This window comes from Amblyomma mixtum, chromosome 5 (genome assembly GCF_055824585.1).
Source record: "Amblyomma mixtum isolate Tamu chromosome 5, ASM5582458v1, whole genome shotgun sequence".
In the NCBI taxonomy this organism is placed as follows: Eukaryota; Metazoa; Arthropoda; class Arachnida; order Ixodida; family Ixodidae; genus Amblyomma; species Amblyomma mixtum.
The window spans coordinates 78,625,608-78,638,969 of record NC_143016.1 but is presented as its reverse complement, the minus strand read 5'-3'; the positions used below and the strand labels follow the sequence as shown (position 1 = coordinate 78,638,969).

At 43.2% G+C, this 13,362-nt stretch overlaps 1 protein-coding gene across 9 annotated transcripts in view; it reads left to right on the top strand.

Annotated features, from left to right (window-relative positions):
- Window positions 1-13,362, top strand: part of Crtc (CREB-regulated transcription coactivator) — a 61,909-nt gene that overhangs the window by 39,785 nt on the left and 8,762 nt on the right. For 7 of the 9 annotated variants that reach the window (XM_089545210.1, XM_089545212.1, XM_089545206.1 and 4 more), the window contains one exon: window positions 10,644-10,928. In XM_089545210.1, the coding sequence (XP_089401336.1) occupies window positions 10,644-10,928 (285 nt within the window). The remainder of the gene's footprint in view (window positions 1-10,643; window positions 10,929-13,362) is intronic. The other 2 variants (XM_089545204.1, XM_089545208.1) reach the window with 1 other exon arrangement.

Sequence of the window (13,362 nt, the reverse complement as noted above, 5' to 3'; positions counted from 1 at the left end):
TCGGTCATTGCTGAATGTTGAGAAACTTGCGAATATGCATTTCCTGAATCGAGTATGACCTAACTAGCAAGTATATTTGACTCATATTCGAAGGTTCGAATATTTGTGCACCTCTTATAATGTGTTGTCTATAATGCTGCTATGAATGAAATGCTAGACATGAAAGAGATGCCCGACATGCTTGGCATGTATAGTATGCAACGTCACACAAGGCTGAACACATGGTTCAATACATCAGCATTTGTAGCTTGGTCAATAAGCATAACGTTTAGGCACACATTTGTCTGTTTGCAGTGACCCTCCACACCACGGGTTCTAAAGGGAGGTAGCAGAAGCCACAAGCTCGGTGAAGGTCCGGAAGGAAAATATGCTAAAACTGAACACTGACCTGAATGTTGGCAAAAAAAAAAAAGGGGGCGAGAAAGAAACATGGGAATGCACAATTGGTGTTTTTTTTTTCTCTTTAAAAATAAAGGAGGCACTGCACATTTCTTGATATGTTTGTGCCAGTTTGAATGCCTGCAGCAACAATGTTGCCCGTAGAACATGCCTGGTGTGTCAACCTTGTGCATTGTCTCGAGTCTGTTCTATTGCATGCAGCAGTAATCTTGTATGGTGCACAGCTTGTTGAGTTTTTTTTTTTGCTTTTCTTATTTGTTTCTTTTGAAGACTGTTTTGTCGAAGATGGCCTGATCTTACAGTCCTTACTGTGCTCCGTGCTCCATCTCAGTCTGCAGTTTGATGCTGCAACCACAAGGACCTGCGAAGGCAGTGTTTGCCTGTTCCAGAAAACATTTCATACTAAAAATCTTTTAGAGCGCAACTGTTAGGTGCCCGTTCCTGGCTTGCACGTCGTCGTCGTCGTTGTTGGCGTAAACCGCAGAACTGTTGCAAAGGCAGAGGAGGGAGTTTGGCGGTGCAGAGAAAGGCAGAAGCATGGTGTGAAAAGTGGAGGAGGAGAATACGGTGGAGGCAGGCAAGAGGGGTCGCGCTCAGTTTGTGCCAGCTATTGCGTAGTGGCGTCTGTAGTGGCGTCCGTAGACATGTAGCGGTGTCCGCAGACACATAATGGCGTCTCTTTAGTATTCTGGTAATGGGGCCTGGTCAAGTACATTCTTTAGTGGCCGGTGAAAATCGGCATGACAAGTGCTGCTTAGAAGTGAGAATGCAAATCACCACAAGCTTCGCATGCCACCCAGCTGGCCTGCATAGAAACATTAGAAATAATAGCCAGGTATGAGCTTTCTCATTCTGAATGGAGAAGCCACATTGTCTTGAGGTTACTTTTACACAACTTGAAGGGTGTTGAACAGTATCGTGACACTGTTTGTTGATAAATATGGTAATGAATGGCTATCTGATCGATGGTTCAAGCTTTATCTTTGTTTGTTTCCTTTGATTCTTGGAGAGCTTGTAAGTTTATATGATATAAAAATGGCATAACACTGCGTTGTCAAATAGCGTGGTCTAACGCGTGGCCTAACATAACAGCGCGGTCAGTGTGGTCTACTTCATTACTGAGTGCTTTGTGTTATGGTATGGGTTTGAGGTATCTAGCAGATGTCATTTGCCACTGCATATTTAAGCCTGCAAACTGTGATGCAGCTCCTGCAGTAAGTGTTTTATATGGATGTTTAAGATCCTTTCGGTACCAGCTCTTGGTTCCGTCATATACATTTTCTTCGTATCAGTGCACATAATAAACATTCTGGGCCATGCTGAGGAATTGGATGTGTACATGTCAGAATGCAGTGCAACTGTATCATTAGCAGATCCCAGAGGCAGAAATGCATTGCAGTTGATCTTGAATAGTATACTGAATTTGATTGATATAGCAGGATAGTTCAATATACAGATACTAATTCAATCTACAGAAATGGTCGAGTTAAGATATACCTAATTTAGATTGGTTTTGGCTGGACCCCTGTGATCACAGAGCAGGTTGCTTATTGATTACAGTGCCCAAGGGATGCAACATTTATTGCGTACTCCGACTAGCCACACGTGAACACTGTTCGCAGCCGTTCTCACCAATTTGTGAGCTGGCTTAAAGCTCATGCAATGATTCTGCCGTGATGACAATGTACTAGTGTGATGACTTTGTGAAATGTGGTGATGCGTGAGAATGCCTGAGATTGCCTGGTATAATTTGGGCTCAGTACAGTGTGCTACTTCAAATCATAACCGTCATTGTCAGGCAGTAGCTGCTGCTTGCCACCACTTAGTGCAAACGGTTTGTTTGCTTAAACAAGCTGCCGCATGAAAAAAACTAGCTCATGATGAGGGTGAAAATGGTTTAGAGAACAAAAGGCAAGGTGCTGTATTCAGCAGAAGTTTTTGTTGGATGCTCTTCAGTGTTAGGGTTAATTATTCCAGGAGTTTTAAAACTTAATTGTCCTAAGGCTTTGGCCAGTGAATTGCTTGACATTAAAATCCTTCTCACACCATGGGACGCCATTGATTGCATCATTCAAGCACCATTCCTGCCCTGCACATAAATGGGCCATATTGCAACAAACGTGATGTTGTTGGACTAAAGTCAACATTGACTTGGTTGTGAAATGGCAGTCCACAAACTTTCACTGCTATAATCTATTATCCTTGTTCCACACTTGCCTTTGGCTTATTTTCTTACCATTTTTTTTCGTGCTGACGAACAAAAGTCATCACTAGGTGCATAGTGGGTGGTACAGAACTGCCATGGTTTTCTTTCATAAGGGTTTAATGATCCATGATGACTCTTGACTCCCATCAAGACAAGCACGATTGAAGCAATTAATATGAGAACATATGATGCTTCCCATAGGTCTAGTGTAAAAAAAAATCCACTTATTATTAACTGCTTTGCATGTTTCTTGATAAAGGCAGGACCTTTTTAGTGATAGTGAGCTGTGGCGACTCTGTGCTATAGCACCTATGCAGTCTGTGCAGCACTGTCAAGACAAGTAAGAAAGAGAAAAAGTTTCCCTGCACATTCAAGCCTGCCTGAAAGAAGGCGTGAAATTGGGGGAAAACTTGCCTGCAGTGAATATTTCTTCCATAGAAGCTTTCTTGTGGGGAAACTTTCTCACAGAGAAGCTTTCTCACGTGGCAACTTTCTCGAAGGAAAACATCCTTGCAGGGAAGCTTGCTCGCGGGGAAGCTTACTCGCAGTGAAGCTTTCTTGTGGGGGGCTTTCTTGTCAGTGCATACACGCATCATGTGTTGTTTCTTCCACTAGACTAAAAGCCACCAGGCGAGGGCTGCACCTGCTTGAGGATGCAGAACTTAACCCCTTCAGCGTAAATTATGATCCTGTGGAGAAAAAATTTTCATAATTTTAGATTTTTATAACAAGCATGACAGGACTGCACAGAAAAAATTCAACCTTCCCCGGTGCTTAATTATACATTTTTTGTTCGGTCCTCTTATACCACGACATTGTCACTGAGCACTATTTTTCGAGGTCTCAGTTATATTTATTTTTACTCATTCCTCCCTTAATAAGGCGTCAGTATATAAGCGAATTAACACATTTTAGATATTTCTAAATGTTTATGCTTACAAAAGAAACAAACAAAAATTGACACTTGCCAAAGCCATACCCAAGTTACTGAAAACGTGGAGCCATCCATGAAAAAGAAAAAAATTGATTCCTACATTCATTATCAAGCCTGACTTGGTGTCAGTCTGTCAGTCTAAACAAAGATTTCCAGACCTCAGAATATTTCAATGCGTCCACATTTGTGGAAATTGCGCCTCGTATAGACATGAATTGACAGTACTCACGTCAAGTCACATGTATGTGAACGCAGCTCCTGGAGCATTTAACAGTTAGACGGAAACTTAATATTCATTTCGTGCGGTATCGCGACGTGTTACTTTGTGACACATGGATCTGACATGACCACAGCTAGGTGCCACGTGCACATTACCTGCAGCGGCTGAGAGCTTGATGAACCTGCTTGTGGTGCTGGTAACAATCGCACTACAGAAGAAGCAGTATGAGAGAGAGAGAGAAAAAAGAGAAAGCAGTTTAGATCTCAGATCCTTTACTGTGTGGCTAGCCAGCTATGCACTCTTGGAGTGCTCAAAGCTAGAAGAAAAACCCAGCAAGAGCAGAGTCAGTGGTAGCTGTGAAGGGGAAAGAATTGAAAGGCAGTGGCACAGAAAGTAGATTGATGGCATTTTTAAGCGTAATGACTTGACCTTATGTCATAACCTCCATCTTCAGCTCATTTAATGCACAGTGCAATAAAGGCTTTCTTTGCAGTCATCTTCCTGCAGTAAGGCCATTTTATTATTTGTTTTTATCTGACACAAACTTGGACAAACCAGGCATGTTTGCATATCAAATTTTTTAAGGGAACCTATGATAAGATCAACAGCTTTTCATCGTCCCTTCAAATTCATTCTTTTTTGTACTCAGGTGCTGGAGATCTGGCATGAGGCTTAAAAATAATGGTTAGGTTTTTGCGAATATTCAACAATTTTGAATATTCAGTCGAATAGTAAAGTATTCGAAATTTGATTCGATCAAAGTCCCTAATATTCTCAAAGTGTTTGTTGTTGTTTATTGTTTTTGTTTATGGCGCTTGATGTTCCAAAGCGACTCAGGCTATGAGGGATGCCATAATGGAGGGCTGCGGATAATTTCGGCCACCTGGGGTTTTTTAAATTGCACTGACATGACACGGTACACAGGGCTCTAGCATTTCGTCTCCATCGAAGTGTTTGTCGCAGGCGTACAATGTTTCAAGAGTGCTCGCTTTGTGTGGCTTGTGTTTGATTTGCATCCTCTCGGATAGCATCACGCAGTTCATGCGGTTATACCTGCTGTGTAATGACTAGAGACCGGATTTTATGCAAATGCCTATTTTTTTCATCGCTTCGGAGGCGCACCATTTTTACATATGAGCACGAATTAGGTGTTGACAATATGTTTAATACTCTTTTTATAGTGCCTATAAATGCCTATTTTGGGTGTCAGTGCCTATAAATGCCTATTTCCGACGTCGGTGCCTAAAAATGCCCAATTTTACAGAAAAGGGGCCTGAAATACGCTGTGGCTTTGCTTTCAGATTCTGTTTGCTTTCGAATCCATTTCGGTTTTGAGTAGAACACACACGTGGCAACATTAGATGACCTCGTCAGTTGGCTGTGGTGAACACTGCACCTAGGCCAGCTGCGTACAAATACCAACCACGTCAGCTGAAAATATCGAAGCAACCTTTCTCCTATTTTCTGCCATTTTATCGTGGCAGCTTGTTGATGACTTTGGCTGTTAAAGTGGTAGTTGACCAGATGACACCACATTTAGGAAAGTATACGGAGTAAGTTACAGGTTCCTCCAAATAATTCCCAGTTGGTTCCAATGAAACCAACAGTAAAATGTTCCATAACCCTGCTGGAAACAGTTTAACCGATTAAAATTTCCACCTGGGTAACCTGCCTTATTTTCGTTCCTTGTGCCCCAGCCGCATGCCATTTTCATTAAATGGCATTTGGCGGTAATCTTGTTGCAGCAGGCCACACTAGACAGCTGGCAGTCGTGCGTGCGTACGAAAACGCATTCGTGCACTCAAATCATAGAGTAAATGACTCAAACAATGTTCAATTAATGCTTGCATGAAGGCCACTCTTCCGGCATCGCTCCGGCGCCATATTCCCTCGGTCCATAAATCGAAATGGTTCCTTCGCTCTTCGCTCTTCAATCAATTTCTAAATACATGGCCTCCTGTTAAGGTGTTCATTGTTTCTGCTTTTGTACACGACAAGCGAATTGTTTGTTTCGAGGTATACCAAAGTGTTTTAAAAGGGCTGGTAACCGTCCCTTTTGCTCTGCTGAAGCATGTGTATTGTACGAAAAGTTGCGCGACAGCCTTAAAAAAAAATGGCTTCTAATGTTCGCACCTTGCTTAAGGTCCCAAATCATTCCTGCTGTGTTTTTGTTTTATTTTACGGCAGATATTGCGCGCTGAAGCTCGGAACTGTGTGCATTTTGATAAAGTTTATGGCGCCTAAAACGTGCTTTTTAGTGCCTAAAAATCCGGCCTCTAGTAATGACGCAGTTGCAGTTATGACCAGTACTCGGAGGCAAGTGGTGATGGAAGGCGATAAAATGGCGCAATTTCCATACCTTCCGCTTTCATATGCCCTGGCTGACTAAGCGGTGAACTGAACTGCGAATGGTCCTGTTGTTTTGGATCTCGGCGTGAAGCACGCTCCGGAGGTTACCAGAATAACCGAAAGTTTTCTTCTCATGCTTCGTGCTACTTTATTGGGAAAGTGACCACCAGTGGTATACTGCAGGGTGCACTGTGCGCAGTTTGAATTTTTGTTAGTGGCACTGGCTTGAATATGGACAAACAATTTTTTAAGACTTGGAGCTTCACGATTTATGGTGGGAATGGGCACCAGTAGGAGGCCCTTAATCCCCTTTCAGATAACTCGGCTCCGCACGCAGGTCGACTCTGCCAATTTCGGGTGGCTGTTTTTCCAAAAGTTTGACAGTTTTTAATGCGTGGAGCTCCATGAATCATTGTGGGAACAGGTACTGGCCTGAAGCACATTAATACCCACTGCTCCGGCTGCCTACCCGAACTCTGCAAATAGACTGGCTCCACGTGCAAGTCGACTGCCTCAACTTTGGATGGCCATTTTTGTAAAAGTTTAACGTGGCTTATGAAGCTTCAGTGCACTCGTTCTTTATTTCTTTGTGTGCGTATTTGTAGTGGCCTTGTGTGCTAAAACTATTTGAAATATTCTCTTCAAAATTATGCCAAGAAAATTACTGTTCGCTTCGAATTCGCTTTGAACCAGAAAGTCACTCTTCATATAAGCCTTCTAGTGCAGCATGATGTCTTTGATGTATTCAGTGTGACTTAACCTGCACAGTTCATCAGCTACTATTCAAAGAGACTTATTTCCTCTACAGTTAGAGATACTGAAATAGCCCTGTATCAAATGACAGGTTGGCTATGGGTGCTTTTTCCAGCAGAGCATAAGCTTTACTTGAGTAACTGCCTCGGTAGTATTGCTTGTCCTAAGCTAATGAATAGATAATATGGTGAGGATTGAAGTTACAAATCAGTCTAACCCACAAGCACTTTCTTCTGAATATCTTGGTGGGATTGTTTTGATGGAAAGCAGGTTATCCTTATTAGTTAAAGAGGAAATTACAAGCTTAGTTTCATTGCCACTCCTGCTGATGACATTAGGAAGGCAGAAGTGGCTACGGTGTATGAAGTCGGTGACCAGTGACGTGTAAGAGAAACTGTCTTGGAGAGAGTATAGCTGGGAGAAACATGGAAAAGTTGCCTCATCAAAATGACTGTAACGGCACAATTAATGGATATTTAAGCTTAAAAATATTTTATAGAAGTGCGGGGGGGGGGGGGGGGGGGGTCAGTGGCATTTAAATTTGCTTTTATGTACATCAGAATACTGTTATCATAAAGCCAGTGAATGACAAAACTTCAGGCCCCCTCATGGGACAGGGAGACTCCAAAGAAATTTTCTTTTAAGAAAGTTTTCAATAGACAGTTATATAACAGAGCATTGTGTAGTGGCAGCAGAGCGTGTCTGACATGGAACACTGCTTTTTTGGCATGTTAGGTTTGCAACTGGAATGTCACAGCCTTACAACAGGCCTGTGTGGAAAGGGGGCAAATCCCTATGGATTTTTCAGACTGTAACAGTTACATAGGACATGAATATCCCTGTCACAGCCTGGCATTAGCAAGTACAATGAAGTGGCTCTTCATTTGTGAAATCAAATATGCACAGAGAGGTTTCGTAAAAGCAGTCATAATAAAATAAAATTGTCAGTACAGTTGTTTAACGTCCCAAAGCAACGCATGGCTATGAGGGATGCTATAGTGGAGTACTCGGGAAGAATTTAGACCACCTAGAGTTCTTTAACATGCGCTGGCATAGCACAGCACATGGGCATTTTTGCATTTCACCTCTATGAAAGTGGCCAGCATTGAACCTGTGGTCTTGGGATTCATGATGAACTAGTCTGATTTCAACTATTTCTGCACATTATGAGCTGAAATCCAACATAATGTGTGCTTCGTTGAAGTGGCCCACTAGTGCCGAATGCAATTGGTTGTCTGAGTAGGAAAATTTCTGATTGTTTTCAGTCTTCATTTCTTGTCGCTGTCACTGGAAGCCATTTTGTACATCTGTCACAGTAAATAGAAACATGTTTCGTGTATACTATGTTGACACAGCTAGGCATGAAACTGCGCAAGTAGACACCACCACTGACCAGGGTTTAGTGCACAAACGTGCATGCAGGAAGCAGGATGTCTGCTTGCATTTGTTGAGGGGATGCTGAAGAGAAATATTAAGTGAGAAAGGAAGCAACACCAGACCGATAGGTTATGCTTTGCAAACAATGCCAAAACTGCTTTTCTGCACGCTAAACTTACTGTAGTGCTAAGAAAATTGCAAATGAAGTCCCCGACTTTCTCCCCCTTTTACACCTCCACTTAAAGTTACAGCATTTGTGAACAGATGTCGCCATAGTATCTGTGATGAAAGCAGTGCTTCGCGTTCTCATATCTTGGTAGCACTTGCTAGATTGCTCTTCTCTTGTTAAATAGAGTTGTGCATGACAGCGAGGAACCAATCGGGCCTGGTGAAGAATTCACTTGATGGGGCACAGTTACTGGTTTCCGGGAGGACCATTATTTTCCTGCTTATTCAGTCAGTGTTCTTGGTGAAAATGATATATTTGCAACTGCAGGCACTGACCTTTCAGTCTCGTCTTACCTAGTGTATTTCCTTTCGAGGTCTTTTTAAGGATCTGCAGGTACCTGTGGTGTACACATTAGCAAAACAAAAATGCATAGGCGTCTGCACGCTTTGCATTAGGTGGTGATACATTCGATCTAGATGCTGTCAATATATTAACTTCACATAGATGCTAGATGAACATGACAAAAGTACAAAGGCCTTCTCCCATAGGCTGTGCCCACTCTTGACCTGGCTGTTGTATGAATAATGAGTCTCTGCAGTAATGAAGTCTCAGTACATTGATCAACGTAAGTATATCCCCCCAAAACTTGTCCACAATTCTTCTTCCATGTAGAAGGGGTCATGATAACAAGGCTTGGTTATAGTTTAATGTTATGAAATGCATAGCTCCTGGGAGACAGACTTGCACAGAGGTAGAGTTAAGTCTACTGCCAGAGAGGAGTATAAAAAATTGGCATGTTCTTGTATACCTTTCCCAGTGGTGACAGTAGCGACGGCAAGGTTTTGAGAGCAATTTATATTTTAAATTAACAAAGAAAGGCTGGTGAGAGGCACTTGTGTCATGATGTGTCAAAACTTCATGGCTTTCCAAGTTATGTTGGTACATCAAATGAAGTTGATATACTACACTTTGTGAACGGGGCAGAGCAGTATGCATAGCATTGGTTTTGTTATTTTAGCTGGGGAGAACTTCGGAGTCCCTAATTTTTCACGGTCTCTTGCATGGTTTAACCGGGGTGTCTCATCATCTCTTATAACATTTTCAGAAAGGCAGGCTGCTGCTATGTTACCAGTGGCTCTGCTGTTGACAGCGCTGCTGCAGGCAAAAGTGGTTGCTGGTATCTCTGATAGATGTCACCAGTTTTATTTTGTTGATAGTATTTTTAATATCATCTTAGTACTCTCAACTGTAGTTTTAATAAAATATATGCATTTTGCTTAATGTCACTCTCATTATTGCCACTGAACTCGTGGCTGACAAACTGGCTCTTGCTCTGGCAGATATGTTCTGGCAGATAATGTATCTGAGTTGACTTGTTGCTGGTGTTCGGGGAAGAATTGCAAGATGCCTTCTGCATTGTTGCCATACTTGTCATTACAAGTACTCGTGGTTAAGCTGCAGAGCAAAAAAACAGTGTTGGAAAGACTTTGTCATTGTGTTCATCAGAGACTTTGGAATCTAAAATGTTGGTTTCTAGCAGCAGAAATCATCATAAGAAATGGGTGATTTCATCCCAAGTGTACCTACAATAATATCCTTCTGTGTCTGCTGTATTTACTTTGCCATGTCCTCTGTTATTACAACCTGACTGCTAAACAGCTTGTAAATTCTAATGGTAACTCCTCTTTGAAAAACTGCACAAATAAATGAGAATGAGAACACAGCTTAGGTGTTCTCATCTCTTTCATTGCTTTTTGTTTTCATGCAGTTACTTGAAGATTCTAAGGTGTAGTACTAACTAGCGGTGACTCGTCTCGCAATGCTTCTATCAGCACAGTGGCACTGCACATCTGCAAGATTGCATTGTTGGATACCGCTTGCTGTGCTGGTGGCCTGGTACAATTAACGATACTTCTCTGAAATGTGCACACGAGCTATAAATGAAGTGGTGCTTACTTGTACTCAATCTGTATGTGCACATATGTCACAGCACCAGTAGTATTAGGTGCACTTTGTGAAAATTGCGCAAAAATCGGCATTCATGCCTCCAACTCTCTTGCTGCCTAGTCTCCCTGTACGACCACATAATATTGGCTTTTAGCTGTTACACTAATGGAAAGTGTGGCAAGGCTGCTGTTATGATTTCGAGGGTGTTCATGTACAAGACCATACGTAACAGAGTCGTGAGAGTGTCATGTGGCAACGGGACTATCATGTGGTTTTGTCTTCCGCGCAGCAGACGCCAAGTCCCCGGCCACGGCAATTGTACCAGGGTGGCGCGCCGCCTTCCGAGCGGTCGGGTAGTGCTCCTGCGTCCCCTGTGTCGCATGGCGCACCATCCCCCGTCTCGTCTCCGAGTGCGGTGGGCAGCCCCTATGGGGCTGGCGGTTACCGGACGGGCTCTGCCCTGGGTAGCACATCCCCCTTGCAGCAGCAGATGGAGCAGTTCCGTGTGGCAGCCGGCAGCACGGATGACTCCACTTCACCCTCTGCAGCCCAAACGCAGAGCCCCTACTTTGTGGTGAGAGCCATTGGCACACTCTTGCACTCGACAGCTTTTCTTGGCATTGAAGGGAAGGCTACAGGGGCGGAGCGTCTGTGTCTTTCCGCCAGAGTAGTTCGGCCGCACGCCGGTGTGCCTCACTGCCTGCCTCATTACCCTCCCCATGGTAACTTCATTCTGTCGCTGTTACAGCTGGCTCCACCTATTGAAGCTTCTTGTAACTAGACATGTCTATCAAATTTGTGTCTTTAATCAAGAAAGCTTTTTCCCTTGACTTTCAGCCTTGAAAGTGGGCACTTGTGTTAGAAATATGCCCTAAATAATGAATATTAACAATGTAATACGTTTTAAGAGAAAATTTATGACTGCGAGCGGAGTCTATATTCCACTGTGTAGGAATACAAGGCATGTTTCGGCTCCATAGCTTCCGCTCCATTGCTAGAAAAATTCGTTACGGAGTGTAGTTGTTGGGAGTGTTATGGGCTGTGGAGTGATGGTGCATGGCAGTGGAAATTAATTGCCCCTTGTGACATTAGCAGAGGCAGATGACTGCATGGCATTTGTACAAATAGAGGCATTGGTCGAGGTGTGGTGTGCGCGATGCCATCTGGTGGCACTGATTGCATGCCTCCTGCACGGCACTTTGTACTGATTTCATAGCCGAGTGAACCTTCAGGCAACTGCAATGTGTCTGCTCATACCTAAAAGCATTAGTTAAGTGTCTCTTGCTGTGAATTCGCATTGTTAAAAATAAAGCAAGCATTTGATGGTGGCTGTTCTTCTGACCACCAGATGCTATGTGTCTAAGACCAACTTCACGCCACTGGCAGCACTTGTGACCCTAGTGTGCTGCAGCAGAAATTGAAGCTTATTTTCTTCCCCTTCCTTGCATATATCCTTGCATTTGAGGAACTTCTCGTATCTCACTTTTGCCAACAGCACCACAGAAGATAGAGCGGCGAAAACAGCTGGTAGCCAAGCAGTCAGCCCCCATTTGCCCCTCTCGCACCCGTCAATAGTGCCCCGGAACTAGCGACATGGTCGGTTGTTGTAGGTTTCCAGCAGTCATCCTCTGCTCATGTCAATTTCACAGTATGGAGGTGGTGAAAACAGCGATAGCTTTCATCCTGGCGTCCAACTTTTTGTGCGACACTGCTGCAATGTGAGGAAGCCACTCTGTCTGGCGTTTGACCTGCCGCTGCCGCGTGCTGCAGTGCTGTGCGAAGGAGTCAACCTACCTGGCGTTTGCTGTGCTGTTGTTTGCGGCCTCCACACTCGCCATGAGCGGCTTCAAAACAGTGCTAAAACTACAGAAAATGTCTCTCCCAATCGCTCTTCTTTTGATGACTGAATTTATCTTCTGCACGAGTTTATGGCAAAATTTTACAATACTAATTTTGGCCGTGTTGAACTATTTTACAATTTTTTTACTAGTTTGCTTTAATGAGGTCTCACTGTATAAAGAACAAATAGTGTGGACAGTCATATTTGCTAAAAGTGAGCTCAGCTGTATCTAAATTTAGGGCCCTTTGCAGTTGGGTACAGCAGATGTTCCTAATTTTTGCCCAAAAGTAGTTATTATAACTGTTGAGTTAAACTTGTAGCTTGGCAGTGCAAAGAGTTGAAGTTGCAGTATGGGCACGAGCACATATCTTAATGCCATCTTGGACGGATTTTTCATTTGTTGACGATAGTAAAGCCCGTTTTACCCAAGTCATCCAGTGTACATTGCCTCTCAGAACAAGCTTGAAAAGTTCCGGTTTGAAGCCGGGAGTTCTTCATCTGACATCAGTATTTTTAAACCAGGTGCCATCCCATATTATCTAGTCTGCTTTACCTGGTTTGTGCATTTTAGATGGGAGGCGTCTCATAAAGTGTAGACTCACGGTGAATTTGTACAGGCGAGTTCAGAAATGTTGCAGATGCAGATAGTGATTCTTGTGGTGAAAAAAATAGAAAGAAATGAAGTAGGGAAATAAAATTGATTTTTTAGACTTTGCCTCTCTTACAGGTAACTTATCATTTACAGCTCATATGCGAATATGCAGTGAATCCTGGATATATCGAATTGTTTATATCAAATAGGCAAAATGCTGTGAAAATTCCATGCAAATATATACTGCTCCTATTCACTTCAGCAAACTCCCATGCAAGGGAACATTCGATATATGAAATGGTGCACCATGCCTCTGCATGTGGTGCTTCTTGTAACGGTGCTTCCGCTGTCACTTCGCGTGCGGGTCTTAGACTTTTGCTGGCAGCGCTAGTCACCTGAAGATACTGTAAAAAAAAGTGTGGCGAGGGGAACATGGGACGTGCTTTGGGGGGGTACCTTTCAGTCTGGTGTACCTGTTTTGAATAAAATGTCGCAGTCATGTGTGAAAGCCAGTGTTCTATTCACCGCTTGTCATGTGGTGAAGCAAACCTGTGTTTGTATGCATAACCCTCTCAT